General features: G+C 36.3%; 1 protein-coding gene across 5 annotated transcripts in view; it reads right to left on the bottom strand.

The window, feature by feature from the left end:
* Positions 1-1,716: 1,716 nt before the first annotated feature.
* The window catches only part of TRIM24 (tripartite motif containing 24), a 129,778-nt gene continuing 112,207 nt past the window's right edge, over positions 1,717-19,287 (bottom strand). For all 5 annotated transcript variants that reach the window (XM_024249979.2, XM_024249980.2, XM_054560660.1 and 2 more), the window contains exons 11-19: positions 16,240-16,413; positions 13,582-13,717; positions 10,755-10,827; positions 9,623-9,791; positions 7,707-8,035; positions 6,559-6,691; positions 5,489-5,563; positions 3,276-3,425; positions 1,717-2,543 (exon numbers count right to left, since the gene is read on the bottom strand). In XM_024249979.2, coding sequence (XP_024105747.1) covers positions 2,334-2,543; positions 3,276-3,425; positions 5,489-5,563; positions 6,559-6,691; positions 7,707-8,035; positions 9,623-9,791; positions 10,755-10,827; positions 13,582-13,717; positions 16,240-16,413 — 1,449 coding nt within the window. In that variant the 3' untranslated portion in view covers positions 1,717-2,333. The remainder of the gene's footprint in view (positions 2,544-3,275; positions 3,426-5,488; positions 5,564-6,558; positions 6,692-7,706; positions 8,036-9,622; positions 9,792-10,754; positions 10,828-13,581; positions 13,718-16,239; positions 16,414-19,287) is intronic.

Raw genomic sequence — 19,287 nt, 5'->3', positions numbered from 1 at the left:
GTGAGATCTTGGCTCACTGCAACTTCTGCCTCCTGGGTTCAAGTGATTCTCCTGTCTCAGCCTCCTGAGTAGTTGGGATTACAGGTGCACGCCACCATGTCCGGCTAATTTTTGTATTTTCTGTAGAGGCGGGGTTTCACCATGTTGGCCAGGCTGATCTCGAACTCTTGACTTTGTGATCCGCCCACCTTGGCCTCCCAAAGTGCTGGTGGGATTGCAGGTGTGAGCCACTGTGCCCAGCCCCAAGATCTTTACTTTTTATGTAATTATATTATGTACGACCAAAAGATGGTTCTCAACTGCCTTTCATTCAGCCAAAGATGGTTAGGGTGAAACAAATACTGTTTTGAAAGATAAATATGGCACTGAATGTAATAGTGACAATTTGGGGTTCATTAGTCACATTTAGGAAATCATAGTTTTACTCTCACAAGTTCTAACTCCCTTTTGTGATGATTCTCAAAATAATTTATCTGTGTTGCTCTGTTTTAACTTGGGAGACAAGTATGGAAGAATAAACTGTCAGACAAACAGTATTCTAAGATACCAACAATAAAATTATCAGCAAAAGCTCCACAGCTGCTGTGCTAAAAATAAAATGCTGGAGCAAAAAAAGACAAAAGGTGTATGCACTGTTATCAAAATCTGTTCAAACACTCTGGAGAACAAATGTCAAATGCAACTTTAAAACAACAATGACAAACATTACCATGTAACACATATTTGAAAAGCGATTAGGACTTTTTAACAATACATAATTGACATATTATGAACAAGACCTCTATATAAACAATGGGAATCTATTGCTAACAAGTTATTTTCTCCCTGTATTTTATCTTTAGCAATACCTGAAAACCCAATGAATTAGCCACAGGATATTTTCCACTTTAAGAAGTAAAGCCATGTACCAAGTCTTCTATGTTAAATTTATGGCAGGTGATATAATGCAAATAATAGCCTTCTTTCAAGTGAGCTCTTTTTATTCTATCATCCTAAGGAGAAAAATTTACTCCAGTTAATGTTTTATAAATAAAGATTAACTTCAGCAAACCATTTAGATATTGTGTCAAATGCTGGATTAATGTATGGCACAGCAATTTTCTTCTATCTATCTGTATCAGCTGAACCGGGTAGGTCTGGCACATTAAGAATATGCTTGTCCTCAGAAGATAGATAGGTCTTTTGTACCTCTATCAGGAGAACAAAATCAGAAGTCAGACCAAAGATTAAGTAAATTTGATGTTCTGACTCTCAAAACATGACACAGATGCTTCAGGGAAAAAAAAAAAAAAAATCACTATTAATTACCCCCAGCTGCCTGCTCCCAAAATCCTACAACACATTTCATTCCAAATTATAGACAGATGAAAACCACAAAAACGCGTCCCTTTCAGAGGAACTTATATTTAATGCCCAGTAGGGTATATGATGAAGAAACCTCACATCAAATACAGTGCACGCTGCTGTATTTATATTTTGGGTAGTTCCACTAAAAGCTATACTGCAAACAAACAATGAAGCTTGTTGTAAAAGGATCACCTGTACAGTTAAACCTCACATAGACACACAGCAAAACCAAATGTGTATACCTCCCTCAGTGGAAGAAGTTGAAAATCTACATCTAGAAATGTATAAAAAAAAAATGGCCTTGAAAACCTGCTATACCAAACACCTCTACAGACAAGATAAGATAAAAACAAAAACAAAAATCAAACATTTGTTTTCCGGATTTCTCTTTAATACAGTTGCCATCTTACATGATGTACTATTAGGTGCCTTCTTAATAGCATCTAACCTACCCTTCTGTTGCACCGTTTGGCCTCCTGGGATGGAACTCTTTTTACCACCCATGTTTGTGGAGTACTGTTCTTCAGTACAGTACACCTAACTCACATTGTCAGGCCATATAATTCATGGGTTGTGGTATTAATTTCTAAAACTGAATTAAAGCACACATCCAAACCACATATACTTTTCAACTTAAGAGTTCATACAAAGTCTATTTCCTTTCTACAGTAGCTATCGCTCCAGACTGTGGTTTAAAAATCCAAGAAGTGGGAAGAATGTCTTTGTTTTCAATGCTTCTTTCTTCCATCCTTTTTCTATCCTTTTTTCCTTCTTTCCATTTTCTTTCTTCCATTCATCTTCTTTCCTTTCTTAGTGATAAGAGGTTAACAGAAATGGGCTATTAAGGAAATCAAAGTCTAGTAAATGTCCAAAACAGAGATGAGAGTAGTCACAGACTCTTCTTTGTAGTGATGTTAAATTACTGACAAATTTTTTTTTGAAAACAAAAAAATCTAAAAACCAGCACAAGCTAGTGGTGCTGCATATTATTTAAGCAACTGGCGTTCTTCAATGCTTTTGAGGCGTTTCTTCCGGGGCTGTACAAAGTCATCATCTGAATCATCACTAAATTTATTATCTTCTGATTCATTCCTGAATTCTGGTTTGGGAAACCTTTTTTCTGGATAGAGGTTCTTTAGAAGTTCTTCAAAATAATTTTCAAGTTTTATACCAGCATTGGCTACTTCTGAATCAGGCTGTTGAGTAAAAATAAAAATATGAGTAAAAAAAGGACACACTTTTGACTTCTCAGATTATATATATTAATGAGCTGTTTTGAAAAGTGTTCATGCATAGTCATTGAAATAATAGTCTAGGACTAGACAAAGTCTCTGTATAGAAGGCCAGCTAAAATAAAAGATTCAGAAGTATGGAAAAAAGATAAAAGTAAAAGACTGGATTATTCTAAAAGAAGGTGGTAATGGTAGGACTATATTGCCAAACATATATCAGGTAGGATTCCATAACCATAGGATCATGAACCAGGTATTTTTGGAACAAATTAAATGTAGTACTATCAGAATGAGTAACAGAGAACAAACCACCAGCAGCAAAAGGTTCTAAGTCTGACAGATGTTTAGATGAACTGACAGATGAGAAATTTTTAAATTAGAGCTATTTGGCCCACATCCTTAATATTTCAAGATCAACATAAAAATAAGAAATACAGGTAGGAATGATAAAGAATATTTCTAGGTCAGAGAAAAACATTTTGTCTTTCAGTTATCAGCCGTAATTTGCATTTCCATCACCATCTAATAAACCTTTGAATATAAATGTGGATAGAGTCATCTGAATTCTCTCTTGCATTCCCTGATCTGAAAAGCTGGAAATTTATTCTAACTCAGACATCTTGGTCTCCTATGTTGACAAGGTGTTGATTTTCACACTGCTATTCCTTCCTGCCCCCTTCCCTCCCCTAGCCTCACCTCATTGAATTCAGCACAGTTTTGAAAGATCAATCTAAAATCAGCTACAAAATCTTCAGGTTTTGAGTACATGGAATAATCTTCTTGTAGTCTTTTCTTGATGGTTGACAAATCCATTGGATTTTTAATTATTTTGTAATAATCAGGCACCTTTTAAAAAAATGAGATGTTATAATACAAACAGCTAAATTCTACCTCGCCCTAAATATATTCTACGAGATGTGCTCTAAAATTCAGAATGTTCTCATTGCTTTTCTCTGTGCTATTTGCCATTAGTAAAGATACCCATTTAACAGTGTTTACAAGTGCCCACTGCCTTCCACACACACTGGTAAAGGTTTGTGTTACTTTTTCCAAAAAGTTTAACCAATTATTATTTTTGAGACAGGGTCTTGCTCTGTCACCCAGGCTGGAGTGCAGTGACACAATCTCGGCTCACTGCAAACTTTGCCTCCTGGGCTTAAGTGATCCTCTCACCTCAGCCTCTCACGTAGCTGGGGCTACAGGCATGCGCTAACATAGCTGGCTAATTTTTGTATTTTTTGTAGAGATGGGGTTTTGCCATGTTGCCCAGGCTGGTCTCAAACTCCCGGGTTCAAGCAATCTGCCTGCCTCAGCCTCCCAAAATGTTGGGATTACAGGCGTGAGCCACTGCACCCAGCCCCAATTATTTTTAATGAAAAAAACGTGTCTTCACATATTTCCTCTTAATCATCTAGATTTTTTTCTTCATTATTAAACAAAAAGCAATTACTAGAAAGAATATCATTTCTAGTAGAATCTGACATGTTTTTGCTGCATGTATTATATAAGAGGAAGAAGGACTTTGAATCTGGGTTTAATCCCCAGCTCTGCTGCTCAGTGTCATAGTCCTGGGTAAGCTATTTAACCTCAGTTTCTTCATATTTCAAATAGGGATAATCTTGCCAAACCCACAGCATTTTGTACAGACTAAATGAGATGATATTTATTAAGAAAAAGGGGGCTACTTTGTCATTGTTGGTATTAATAACGTAACTGTAAGCCAGGATAATAAAAAGTACAATTCCAGGTTACATTTTCAAGTTGGTAATGTTACAAGCCTCTCGACTTCTTTACCCTGCCTGTTTTGGGTACAAAAGACCCTTCTCCCTGGGAGTATTTATTTCCTACATCAAGTTCTCAAAACCTCTTCTTAAGAAAGAAGCTGACTGTATTTACTAAGCTGATTTTCTTCTCAACTTTGTATTTATTTGAGATTTATCAAACTGTAGAACAAATGAAATTTTTTTTTTTTTTTTTTTTGAGACAGAGTTTCGCTCTTGTTGCCCAGGCTGGAGTGCAATGGCGTGATCTCGGCTCACTGCAACCTCCGCCTCCCGGGTTCAGACATTAGAAGAATACTCTTTTTGGGTACCAGGCCCTTTCCAGCACTCTAAAATTATGCGTTAAAGTCACATCAAACTTTTTTTTTTCTTGAGATGGAGTCTTGCTCTTTTGCCCAGGCTGGAGTGCAGTGGCATAATCTCGGCTCACTGCAAGCTCCACCTCCCAGGTTTCACGCCACTCAGCCTCCCGAGTAGCTGGGACTACAGGCGCCCGCCACCACACCTGGCTAATTTTTTGTATTTTTAGTAGAGACGGGGTTTCACCGTGTTAGCCAGGATGGTCTCTATCTCCTGAACTCGTGATCCGCCCGCCTCGGCCTCCCAAAGTGCTGGGATTATAGGCGTGAGCCACTGCTCCCGGCCACAGTCACATCAAACTTTCAATATGAACCTTTTTGAAGTCAATAGCACATGCACACATACTTCCTCAACTTTTTTGTATTGGTAAAGTCTACTTTTTACTTGAAGTCTGGACCTATAAAGAAAAATAAGTATGGAAAATGTAGCAGGGAGAGATGTCTTTATTTCAAAGTTTTTTTCCAACAGCTTCGGAAACATGCCTAAAACTCCTGAGATACAGACAATTAACAGAAATCACCCCAAACATCCCAGAAGTAAGTAAAATAGATGAGAAAAGAAGAAAGAATACCTGAGAAATGAACAGAAGTTTTGGGCCACTTACTAAAATGTACCTACGTAGGATCAAAGCATTCAGTATGTATTATTAAGATTTAAGGTTTAGATATTAAAGTACTGAAAAATGGTATATAAGCTAGATTCTCATAAATAAAATTCCAGAAAAGCATTCCACTGTGTAAACATGCACAAAATGACATTAATACTTACAGTTAGAGGAACAGGGTCTTGAAAAGCCAGGCTCATTTCATGGCAGTAAAGAAATAAAAGTAGGCGCTCACACTTCTAAGCAAAAATAAATAAAAACTGAGATAAAATATTATAAAACAATGAATTCACAGCTTATTTTAAATAACAATCTCAGAGGTCCCAAAGTGTCAGACTAAAAATTAAAACCCAGATGAATACAAAAAAATTATTGATTCTTGGAGTTTTGCTCTCCTTCCCAATATTTGGGAACAGGCCCTGTAATTGAAGGAACTAAGAAAATCACTAGAAACCCATTTGAAGTTTTCTAACAATAAATCTGCACTTATTGTTCCAGTCTGTGTATTATAAATTAGTAATAGTCTATAAAGGAAGAACGTACGTCTCTTAGGAGAACTGGAGGTGGACCTTCTCAATATGCATCCAGACCTAAGGCACCTTTCTGCATGCCGAAGGTCCAACCATGTGCTCTGCTATTCATACTTCCCTGCTTATGGGTTTATCCCAGTAACCACTGAGTAGTATTGGCAGTGAATGGGCACGTCCCCTCTTGCATGACAACTTTCATATTGACTGTTCTATTTAATAATTTAGCAAAGGAGTTTTTTTGGTAACAAAGTGTTGACTTGGTAGCTTTAAATGTTATTTACAGTTAAATATATCAGTTGGCTTTGATGCATAAGTCTAGTCCCATTTGGTTAAAAAAAAGGAATTATTTCCAGGAAGAGTAAAGAAAAAACCCAGCTCCTTGGTGGCAATTCTGAGGAAAAATCTATGGTAGGAAATAAAACAAAATAGAAATTTACTTAAGGCAGATTAAATTTAAAAGTCTAGGGTACATATTCCATCTTGTTCAGGTACAATAAGCTTCTATAAAATACACGCATTCTGTGATTTTTTTAATTTAAAGAAAGTTATAGTCTTTAAGATTCATGTACCTTTGTTAAAAAAAAAAATACTCCTAAATAAAAAGGATCAGTATAAAATCTGGATGGATATACACCTCTTTGACGAAAGGTACCACAGTACAATATTGCACTACAATACAATAATGCATCTTACCAAAGACTTACCCTTTTATCTATAGGTGTTAACTTAACAAGGCCTTCAGTTTTCTTTTTTTCTGAGTTGTGACTGGGAGCATCACAGTCATATTCAACTTCTGGTTTAGATAAGTCTCGGCAGAAAGTGCAAATCCACTCTCCACTGTTGGGGGACAATGTACTTTTGAATTCCTAATGCATCATTTCCTCTCTTCACTATTTCCCTTTCCCACCTCCTCCATGACATCTATGATACAGAATTGTTTATTTGGCATGAATTTTAATCACTGAGCATTTACCACATACCACTAGGTATACTGCACCATGCTGAGAGGAAACAGCAGAAATATAATGCAAGGGCCTAACATTAAAATCTAGTTAAGAAGGCGTGAGATACATATATGAAAAAAAAACACCTAAACAAATTTAATCTAGGGCTCACATATCTAGAGCATAATTGAATTTTTTTCCTCCAAATGATTCAGGAACTAGAAAAGCTCTTTGTACTATTCTTGTTACTCTAAGTTTATAAAATTAAATTTTCAAAAGTATAGCCTTCCAAGAACTGAGAGATCAACCCAATGGCTCTTAACCATCTTGGTCATGATGATGATCATCATCCCCATAGGGTTTGAGAATTTACTTGAAATACTTGTAAATGATACAGTTCGATGCCTGGCAAAAAGACATCATAAACTGTGGTAGCTGTTATGCATAAGGACATTGTTCCTTATGGTGACCCCTTGTGATAATTTAAATGGCCTGTTATTTTTTTTCTTTTTATAATGACTAGGGAGAGGGACTTGCTCTGTTTCCCAGTCTGGAATGCAGGGGTGCAAGCACAGCTTACTGCAACCTTGACCTCTCAGGCTCAACCAATCTTCCCACCTCAGCCTCCTGAGTAGCTGGGACTACAGGCATGCACTACCACACCCGGCTAATTTTTTATTTTGTAGAGACAGGGTCTCCCTGTGTTGCTCAGGCTGAATGATTAGTTTTTTGAAAGAAGCACAAGGAATAAGCGAAAGGGTATGGGAAAACCTAGACTATTCATTGGGATTTTGGAGTATACACTTGTGCCAAGTGGAATTTCATTTAAGTTTTTTCAAAGGCTTTCTGTTAAAATAATCTTCAAAAGTTTACAGTAAAAGAATGTGGGAAGGGAAGTACTATCTTACCTTGGAAAATTTGTCAATGTGGGCACATGGCAAGAAAGATGGAATACTTTGGGGCACTTTTCACAGCAGAGGAGTTCCCCTCCGTTTTGACAAACTGCACACCAGTCCTCATTGGGGTCATCCTCTTTCCTTGTCTCTCCAACATGAAGAGGTGACTTCTGGGAAGGATCCAGCCATTCAGACTTTCCATTTGAGGAATTCTCCTGGTGAAGTCCAGGTTGATCTCCTGTACTATCAGGGGCATCTGATCTTAGCACAGTCTCCTCAGAGGTAGAACTCTGACTGCTATTTAAGAGCAGGGAGGTGAGTATGCTTCTTGGATAATTGGCCTGTAGTAGAAAAAATATATATTTAACTGGCTTTAAAAAAATTTTTTATCACTAATGCAATTCTGAACTGTAGACTACTCTCTAGTGAGCACCTGGCTGCTTCAAAGGAATCTTCATGACAACAGTATATGTTTATTGCTAATGGTTTAGAAGACATGGACCTCTACTAAAAAATACCAAAACAGAGAAAAAATCTGAGTCTGGGGATGGCTACAGAAATTAGAGAATGGGTTGGGTAGAGTGGAAGTCAACCACGTGACATTATATATATATATATATATATATATACACCTCACTGGAGCTGTTCATTCAAATTATACCTAAGATACAAAAATTATAAGATGAATCTAAACTTTCTGTTGAAGCCCAGGATGGTAAAAATTTCAAATCAATAAAAAAAAACAATCTCCTTCAAATGTTTTCAAAAATTTCAAAGTAATAAATATAGATATAGTTAAAAGCGCTCATTCCTTGGAAGTACTATTTTCAAACCTACCTTTTTCTTCTGCCATTGACCTCCATATTTCTGAATAAAATGACTGTTAAAAATTGCAATACATCTATAATCCTTACTAGTGAAGATCAGGAGATTAGGTTTTTACATTCTGATTCTCCAACCCCGTCCTCCTTCCATTCACACACACACACAAAACCACCACCACCACCATTCACCCCATCCCTTTAACTTAGTTTTGATTAAGCATTTATTGTTTTAGTTGGTAGGTACCGGTATAACTGTTTATTGCCAGTATCTATTCCAACTGATCAGTATTTGTCTTGTACTGGTTAAGTATTCTGAAAATCACAATTTTTGGTTAAATGCATATTCAGGTTATATCCTGATTGCGTCACAGTTTTTAGTTACATTCGTACTCAGGTGTTTGTTTATGTCATTATTATTATGTAAATACTGTTCACTGCAGACCCACAAAATGTACTAAGACATTTTTTGTACAACTTTTTGTTTTTACTAAGACTCTGTAATTACCTTATATTTTCAGTGGCTTATCTTTCTAGGTACCTATTTCTATGTCATTCTCACAATCTCCAACAGGAGATTCTCAATACTGTTGAAGCATTTTTCACCCTTGGGAGTCCTATGTCTTCCTGCTACAGACTACTGCACAAGCTGCTGCTGCTGTACTGGGGGTTGCCTTTTTCTTCTGTGTCAGATTCTATTTTTGGAATCTTATGTCTTCTTTCTTGTTTTACTATACTTTTGATGATTCATATTATCAAGTATCTTCCTGAGAATGAGTACATAAGAATTATTTTGAGAACTTGCACGAAAATGTTTAGTTAATCTTCAAGTCAATCTGATTGATAATTTGCCTGGGTATAAAACTCTGGTTAGAGAATATCTCCTTTTAACTGCTCAGCCTCCATATCTGAGCCTCTCTCTGATTTTTAAAAACTTTCCTGTTTTTCCATCTTTGTCTTTTTGTTTAATTTACTGAGAGATTCCCTCAAATTGTCTTTAAATCCTTTTAAATATAACATTAAAAAAAAACTCCTAAGAGCTATTTAAAAGTTTCTCTCACCCTACCCACCATGCGTAGGAATAGTATTGCAAGCGTTCATAATTACATTTTGAGGCCTAGATTCTTCATCTGATTCTTGCTTCACTATAACAACAGGGAAATCATAATTTTCTGGTGGTCCACTGTTTTCTTGTTTTATTCGAATTGGCTCCAGCATGACCACCGGGACTTTGTGTGTAGAGTCAGCTCCTGCTGGTTTACTGGAAGAGCCAGAGCTGTAAGTATGAGAGAAGAAAAAGCAATCTAAGAATGTTAAGCTAAATACCTCATAAAAAGTATAACAACTTTCTAAAATACTGTATCTTCACAACAATAAGTATGTTAACATCAGCAATTAATGATGCATAACAAATGAAACTTGCGTAAGCGAGTTTCATTTATGATAAAAATGTTTTACATATTAACCTATCTAAATAGTTATATATCTGGAAAGATGTTTCAATAAACCTAAACTTTTAAAAACCTGAGGCTTTACAATTAGGCAACCAGATTTAGTATCTTAGAACTGGCATCTGATTTTAGGCTTTCTCATTTCCTTCTCTAGTCAGTAGCAAAGTGAATACTTTGGTGAAGACAATGAAGTAATCATTTATTTACACAATGCTATTTAAAGAAGGTAGTGGGACAAAAACCTTTTACAGAGATTCACTATGTTCTCATGGGACTAAAGGCAAACTTTTCTCCCTCAGACAATTCTTCCATATGATAAAGTAAGAACTGGGTTCACTAGCTAGGAGGAATTTTCAGGCATAATGCAGGGAAGAGGAGAGCAGTTGCTTAAAATAGAATTTCAATAACTGTACATTCATTTAATTTAAAGTAGAATCAACATTTAGTCTTTAGAGATCAAATTAGCATAAAATTTTATCTTTTCCCTAAATTTGTGTTTCTATATAGTGTACTGTGTTATACCTATTCATTTTTATGTTTTCTTTGCTATTATATGAATATCAAACATTTCTTATTTTCAACATATAGACAAATATTCTTCTATCTTCAAAGGTAAATTTGTACTTTTGTTAATCCCTTAACTTATTAAAATATATAGTTATTAAAATTTTAATTAAAAATAAAAGAAATTGTTCAAAATATATTGAGTATCAAAACATGTTGAACACTGGCAAGAGAAATCTAATTAGAGATTTTATATACTAGAAAATATGGTTTAGTCAGTTTACCTTCCTCGGCTTCCAACGCTGGAGGCACTAGGTGAACGTATTGGGGGGTGTACACTAGTCATAGTAACAGGTCCTGAGGAGGGGGAAACCATACATTCATAAAACGAATGAATAATTATGCATTGAAGTCCTGTTGAATGTGTTCACTTAGCACTACATTGAAACTGGGAACCATGATGAAATTCTATGAAACAGTAAGTAGTTGCTGAATTTTCAGCAGTCTGTTACAGCCTGTTACACTGGCAGGGTTTTTCAGCCTCTGCACTATTGACTTTTGGACCAGATAATTCCTTGTTGTGGAGGAATGTCTCTGCATTTCAGGATGTTTAGCAACATCCCTGGCCTCCACCAATTATTAGATACCAGTGGCATCTCTCTATACTTCTCAGCTTGGGGTGTGACAATCAAAAATGTCTCCAAACATTGCCAAGTCTTTCTGTGTTAGAGTAACAGGGGTAAGATCCCAGTGAGACCCTAGTGCCAGTGGAAGCTACAGAAGACAACGAAAGGTGGTACGGGCTGATAGAAAAGGAGTTCAAAAAAGAAAACCAAGTAAACAAAATTAAACCAACTAATGGAAGACACAGAAAGTCAGATCAATGGTTCAGACTTGAGGCAATAAACAAGAGGGATTCTGGACTACTGCCCTAAAAAGATTAAGAAGCTATGCTCTGGTGGTAGTGTAGACTGGAACAAGGAAGATCTAATTAAAAGCAGCCAAGAAAGAAGGAAAACTGTTGCAAATAATTTTGATTTGAACTGATGAAGGCCCAAACTAAACAGTAGGAGTACAATGAAAGTGGGAAGTAGAAAAAAAATTCCGAATTGACAGAAGTTCTAAAAGGTTTGATGAACAACAGGATATGGCTGATAAAATGAAGAGGAGAAAAAATTCCATTTCATTGGTTTGTAAACTCTGGAAAATTTCATTTAAAAATAAAACAAAAGGCCTGGACAACAAAGACCCGTCTCTAACCAAAACAAAACAAAACACACACACACACACAAAAAAAATTAGCCTGGCCTGATGGCACCTACCTGTAGTCCCCACTACTGGGAAGGCTAAAGCAGGAGGATCACTAGAGCCCAAGCGTATGAGGCTGCAGTGAACCATGATTGCTACACCCTGGGTAACAGAGTGAGACCCTGCCTCAAAATCAATCAAAAACAATGGCTATTTATAATCTTCTGTTAATATAAGAGTACATGCTTCATTTTAGAATAGTTGAAAACTATAAAAAGATATAACATTTAAGTAGCCCATAACTTCTCCATCCATATATAAATACTGCTAAGGTTGATATATCTCTTTCCAGTTTTAAACATACTTTTACATCTTTTATATGGTTCTGTATACTTGTTTTCACTAAACAGTAGTCCATGAGCATGCCATTAAAAACTCTATATAAGCATTGTCTGAATAGCTAAATAATCTGTTTACAAGTAAGCACATTCTAATTTATTTTTATCCTTCTCATATTTGGGCACTGCTTCAAAATTTTAACTACTGCAAATAATGCTTTAATAGTAATACAAATATTAATAAATATGATCTGCCTATCCAGTTCCTAATTATTTCTTTATAATTGGCGTATTAAAATGGAAATTACTAGGTTCAAGGGTACATACATTTTCCAAGCCCCTGGAAGCAAATATCCTACTAGGTAATACATATAAGGTACTTTGCCCACAGTACAATATTAGATAAATGTAAACTTTAGTAATATTGCTATGATGGTTTCCAGGAATGTTTTGCCAGCTCATACCCCTTCCACCTATGTATGAGAGTACCTCTCATCACATTCTCAATGACTATATTATTTAAATCTTAGCTAATTCAGTAACTTAGAAATTCTATCTTGTTTGATTTTTCTTATGACCATGAGTAAGAATGAATTTTTGTCTCATCTGCTATAGTGGATAAATGTATTTCCTCTTTAGGGAATTATCTACTTATCACATTCTCTGGCAATACCACATGTGTTCCTTATTTGTATAAACTTGTCATATGATAAACAGTTTCTCTGCTATATTTTGTCATAAGTTTGTTTAAAACAGGCATCCCCGTTTAAATTGTGTTCATGTGACTGTTGAGTAACTTAAATTCTCTTTTCATATTTTGGTTTAAGGTACCTATGTCCTCAGAAGTAATATTAGCGTTTTTCTCTCAGAGGAAATGAGTAGGTATGTCAAGATTCACAAACACAATTAAACACCAAACAAATCACCAAAAGAGTGATTTCTACTTATTGTCACTAATACATTTTGACCCTAGGCAAATTACATCTTAAAGACCACATCACAGGCAACTTATCAACAAGAGAGAATATAACACCAATTTCCCCCTGAAAGTACTATAATGGTGAGAAGTTCTGTTGAAATTGAAAAGGTAAAGGAGGCCTGGTGTGATGGCTCATGCCTGTAATCCCAAAGCTTTGGGAGGCTAAGGCAGAAGGATTGCTTAAGGCCAGAAGTTCAAGACTGTCTCTACCAAAAAACATTAGCCATGTTTGGTAGAGCAGCATACTTACAATCCCAGCTACTCAGGAGGCTGAGGTGGGAGATCGCTTGAGCTCAGGAGTGAGTCTGCAGTGAGCTATGATCGCACCACTGCACTCTAGCCTGGCAACAGAGCGAGACTGTGACTAGAAAGAAAGAAAGGATAAAGAAATTTAACCTTTTGTTTTCTCTGAAAGCATACTAATTTTAAATAGTGAAAAACTCAGATTAAGTATTCAACAAAAAAGGAGAAGAGGGGTAATTTTTTATTTCAAGTAAAGTGAAAACTAGAAAAACTTTCACAAAAATCAAAAGCAGCCCACTTTACCTGCAAGGCCTGGAGATGGCACTGATGAATTTGGTGACTGGACCGTTCTGTTTGAGGGTGGTCTTGGCTGGCCATGATCTATATTAGTATCTTTCCTCACAATATTGTCCAGCATAATAGTACTTGAACAGTCAATCTTACAAGAAAAGAAATTATTTCAGGGCATTCTGATTTTGCAAGTTAAAAGCTACTTTTAAATTTATAAGAAAGCTTCAATAACTTAATTATTATCAAATAACAAAACATAGATACCACATTTGAGAAGTTCTAACAGATATTTTCCCCATAAACAACCTTGAATAAAGGTTTTCACTATCTTAGTGTTTCACCTTAGTAAAATATTGAGGACGCTATTTCAAAAACAGGAGTCAAAAGGAATATCATGTCATTCACAATCTTAAAAATTGAAAAAAAAATTCTTATAAAGAAACAACAAAAGCTTGCCATATGAAAAACATAAACTTGGTGAGAAGACTATCACAATTTTACATTTCTTGCAAATCTCTTTAATGTCTCCCTAAACAGCATTCAATCTATTGTGGTGTATTCAATCTATTGTGGTGTATGGTTTTGCTTGAAAAATATGAAGAAAATCTAGCTTCACACAGATAGGACCTAGTGGATCCTCTGAAAGGGATACTTTAACAACTGATACTCTGGGTATATGCTAGATAGATGAAGTCCATATATCTACAGCACTAACCTCACTGAATACATTACTGTTGTTTTGTAGGAGAAAAGGTGAACCCTAAAGATTCTTGCTTTAATATAACAGGAGTACAAATAACACTTCTTTTCCTTATTCATTGCCAGGCAAAAATATTTACAAATCCCTAATGAGTAAGAGTTTAACGCTTTAGACACAAAAATTCTTTCATGCCTACATATACCAAATTTCCCACCAATGTCTTTGGGCTTAAAATCCAGTTCAGTTCTTTAACATAGTTCCACTCTTGTTCAACCAGGATTCTGTAAGATAATTAAGTCCTACAGCCATAGGGCACAGTTTGTATATAATGAATCAATTTCTTGCTTATGCACCTAGAATGGTACTAGTTATGAAGCACCTTTGGGAGAAATGAGAAAACAGTCACTCATTTCAGCTTATTCTGTAATTCCTAAGAGGAATTTCAGGTAAGAAAGCCTGGTGGAAAAAGGTTCACCTGTATGAGGACTGCAGAGGAAAAAGCAGAAAGAATTTTACTTTCTGTGGGTTTGGGGGAAGGGAAATCGGGCCAGGCGGTTAATATACAGGGTCATTTTTGTTTTAATATTCTTTTGGCAATACTTGGCCAATATTTTTCAGAGAGTACAAAAAGTACTAGAATGACTAAATTCATGAGAACTTAATACAAGGAAAGTTGTTTACTTTGTGGGATAATCCTAAAAGCCAAATAAAACTATGGGGATTAGATGTAAGTTTTCCTATGAACCATCCATGCATGAGAAAATACATGTATTCTACTCATTTAAAGTATACAAAACTATTTTAAAAATGGAATGACTCTGGTAAGATTAACAATGCAACTATTAGGAAATATTAATTGATCTCAACTTGAAAAACAAATAATGAAAATAAAAAAGTTATTTTCACAATCTTATAGGTAATTTGATCCAAGTAAAGAGTACAAGATATTTCCTAAAAGCTTCTTAACGTTAGGTGGGTATGTATATGTGCATGACAGTAGTTTATCTAACTTTAGATTAAAAAAAGGATCAAACACAGAATCAACTTATATATGGAGATCTGTCTACAGAATGTAGACTTTCTGCCTTTGGAATAGTCGTACTGGCTGGGTGTAGTGGCTCATGCCTGTAATCCCAGCACTTTAGGAGGCCAAGGCGGGAGGATCCCTTCAGCCCAGGAGTTCAAGACCAGCCTAGGTAACATAGGGAGTCTCCCCCATCTCTATTAAAAATAAAAATCATTTTAAAATATAATAAATAACAAAAAGTCATACTGACAAAGAGTTTGGAGAGTGAGTTAATTTACATGTAATATAAACCAGAGGTAATTTTGCACTTGTCAGTATGATCTAACAGGATTTCTATTATTAAACTTGTCTTCATCTCTTCTGATGTCCAGCCATTCAACGTCCCAACATATCTTTCCATTTCCTTACTTTTCTCCTTTCCCAGCTTAGATTCCACGATCCATCACCATAATCACTCATTTACAAACACCTTTAACTCTGGTGGCTTGAAAGACATTAGGTTATGTGTTCAATGTTCATAATCTTTTAATTTTTACTACTGTTGTAATATTCTAAAGGATTAAAATTAACTTGTAAAAACAAACAACCTATAATCCAACAAATTCATGCCTTCTACCAGATCCAAATTCACTAACAATTTTCTTTCTTTCTTGAGACAGGGTCTCGCTCTGTTAGGCTGGAGTGCAGTGGCGTGATCTCGGCTCACCACAGCCTCCACCTCCCAAGTAGCTGGGATTACAGGCGTGTGCTATCATGCCTGGTTAATTTTTGTATTTTTTGGTAGAGACGGGGTTTCACCATGTTGGCCAGGCTGGTCTCGAACTCCTGACCTCAAGTGATCTGTCTGCCTCAGCCTCCCAAAGTGCTGGGATTATAGGAGTGAGCCACTGCACCCGGCCAACAGTTTTCAACAGAGGCTAGTATAAATTTTGTGTCTACTTACATCCGGAAGAGAGGGAAGATTATAAGACCCTCCCACTGGTGAGCTCAAATCGATCATAGGTGAACCAAAAGCCTTTCCATCATATCCTGCTGCACTAGTAATCGTGGGGCTGGAAGGAGTAGAGGATGTGCTGTTGGTAGTTGATGGGGTTCCCTGTCCACTGCTGATCTGCCACTACAGTAACAAGAAGAGAAAAACAAAGGCTATCAACAAGCTTATAACATACAACGTCTATCTAATCACTCACACAAAATGAAGTAGAAGAGTTCAACTGTAATTTACATGGAAGGAGAATGGGACAGCGGAAGACTGCACAAGTATATATAATTTTCATTAATCTTGTCAACAACAACAAAAAAAAAACAGTAAAAAGCACTGATTTTTACTGGAAGACAACAGTTAGTATATACCAGAAAATCACAGTACCCAATCTTGGCAGGTTTATACATACTGGAAAAAAAAATGTAAATATATACATAGCAACTTCAAGGTAAAGATGGAGGGTTGAAAACATACATTTCTTCCATCCCTATCTGAAACACTTGAAAATAAGCTACAGACTGGTGCTTTCAGGATTTTATATTCCTCTTCTCATATATGAACAGATAATTAGGCCTCGATAAATATCTGAGGAAAGTACTATCATTCCTGCTGAGATACACACATTAAGATGATGATAGGCATGCTGAAGTATATAGAGGTGAAGCATGCTGCTGTCTGGAATTTACTCAAAACCTATTGAAAAACACGATGGGCTGGGCATGGTGGCTCATGCCTGTAATCCCAGCACTTTGGGAGCCCGAGGTGGGTGGATAACTTGAGGTCAAGAGTTCAAGACCACCCTGGCCAACATGGTGAAACTCCATCTCTACTAAAACACAAAAATTAACCGGGCGTGGTGGTGGGCACCTGTAATCCCAGCTACTTGGGAGGCTGTGGCAGGAGAACCACTGGAACCCAGGAGGCAGAGGTTGCAGTGAGCCAAGATTGCACCAGTGAACTCCAGCCTGGGCTACAGAGAGAGAGAGATTCTGCCTCCAAAAAAGGATGACTTGATGAATGGACAAAGGAATAGATAAACATGTAATAAGGCAAGTAGAACAAAATGTTCCCTATATAATTCTTTCAATTTTTATTATGTTTGGAAATTTTCATGCTGGGAGAAGGAAAGTAACTAAGAGTACTGCAAGATGCTATATTTTCCAAACATGGTCATTCACAAATGAACAGCACTATATAAAATGTCTGAAACATTCCAATTTTGAAAAACCTAATTTATATATTCCATTGTAAAAACTCCATACAGAAACATATGAAGTTGGACATGAATGTCTTCTTTACCACCTACTCCTCCCTCATATTCCCCACCCCTAGGCCCCCTTTCCCCCTCCTCTACCAAGAACGATCAGTTGGTGGATCGTTTCAGGTTTTTTTCTATGTACATGATGAGGCTGGAGGAAAACACACACAAATGAGATAACACCTCACAAAAATTCTATAACATGCTTTTCCTCACGTACTCAGAAAATCATACCTAGATTACTGCATTTTCTTAATATCTGAAAAGTATTCCACTGTATGAGTATACTCTAATTTGTTAAACTCATCTACTACTTAAAAGCAATTTCCCAGTAGATTTTTTCCTGGCTTGTTCCTTTACTTATTCATTCATGTTTACATTTTTGGTCAACAACCATTTTAAAAAAACATGCTTAGAGTATCTACTCATTAAAATATAATAAATAGGGAAGAGGTAAACATTTGAGTACTGAGCGTGTGCTAGGTGCTTGTATATAGATTAGAATAAACTCTCAACATAACTCTGCAAAATACGCATTTTATAGCTGAGGCAAGTGAGATGTAAAAAGACTAAGTAAGTGCCACAAAATTATTAGGAAAATAAGTAGAATTTAAGGCCAAACTGAAGCTTGGGTCCTTTTTACTTTCCTTCTAACGATGAAATAATAGGTATGAATTTTATTTTAAATAATTAAAATATTGTTTAAGAGAATTTGGTGATGATATAGCAAAGGCAAATTGATTATACAAAGATATGTATAGACACAGAGTGTACATACTTTTAGAATAAAATATTAAAATGATTTTATTAAAATGAATGTTATAGAATTATGAAAATTGCATCATCTTTATTTTGGTCTTGGAGAAACCAAAATCAGTCTGCAATCAGCTAGACAGGCTGTTGACACAGGAGCTTTGAGAAGAAAAAACACTGTGATAACTTTTACTTTAAGATAATGTAAAACACAGAAAATATTTTTACCTGAAGACATTAAGTATATAAATAATACAGCCGGGTATGGTGGCCCACACCTGTAATCCCAGCACTTTGGGAGGCTGAGGCGGGCGTATCACTTGAGGCCAGGAGTTCGAGACCAGCCTGGCCAACATGGTGAAACCCTGTCTCTACTAAAAATACAAAAATTAGCCAGGCATGGTAGTGGGTGCCTGTAATCCCAGCTACTCTGGAGGCTGAGGCAGGAAAATTGCTTGAACCCAGAAGGCAGAGGTTGCAGTGAGCTGAGATCATGCCACTGTACTCTAGCTTGAGTGACAGAGAGAGACTCCATTTTAAAAAAAAGGAGGCCAGGTATGGTGGCTCACAAGTTTAGGAGATTGAGACCATCCTGGCTAACATGGTGAAACCCCGTCTCTCCTAAAAATACAAAAAAAATTAGCCGGGCATGGTGGCGAGTACCTGTAGTCTCAGCTACTCAGGAGGCTGAGGCAGGAGAATGGTGTGAACCTAGGAGGCAGAGCTTGTAGTTAGCCCAGATTGTGCCACTGCACTCCAGCCTGGGTGACAGAGACAGACTCTGTCTCAAAAAAAAATTAAAAAATAAAAATAAATAAGCTGTATCATATTAAATATGCATTAAATATTAAACTTCATCAGACATATATGTATTCCCCCTTGAAACTGTGCCATAATTTTGTTTCCAAAAAATCTTCTTGAGACGCTTCAAAGATTCATTTATTGTTCTATTTTGTGGAATGTAACTTGTATTTGTTAGAATACTTTTATCTTAG

The sequence above is a fragment of the Pongo abelii genome, chromosome 6, assembly GCF_028885655.2.
Source record: "Pongo abelii isolate AG06213 chromosome 6, NHGRI_mPonAbe1-v2.0_pri, whole genome shotgun sequence".
Classification (NCBI taxonomy): domain Eukaryota; kingdom Metazoa; phylum Chordata; class Mammalia; order Primates; family Hominidae; genus Pongo; species Pongo abelii.
This window is presented reverse-complemented; position numbering and strand designations above follow the sequence as displayed.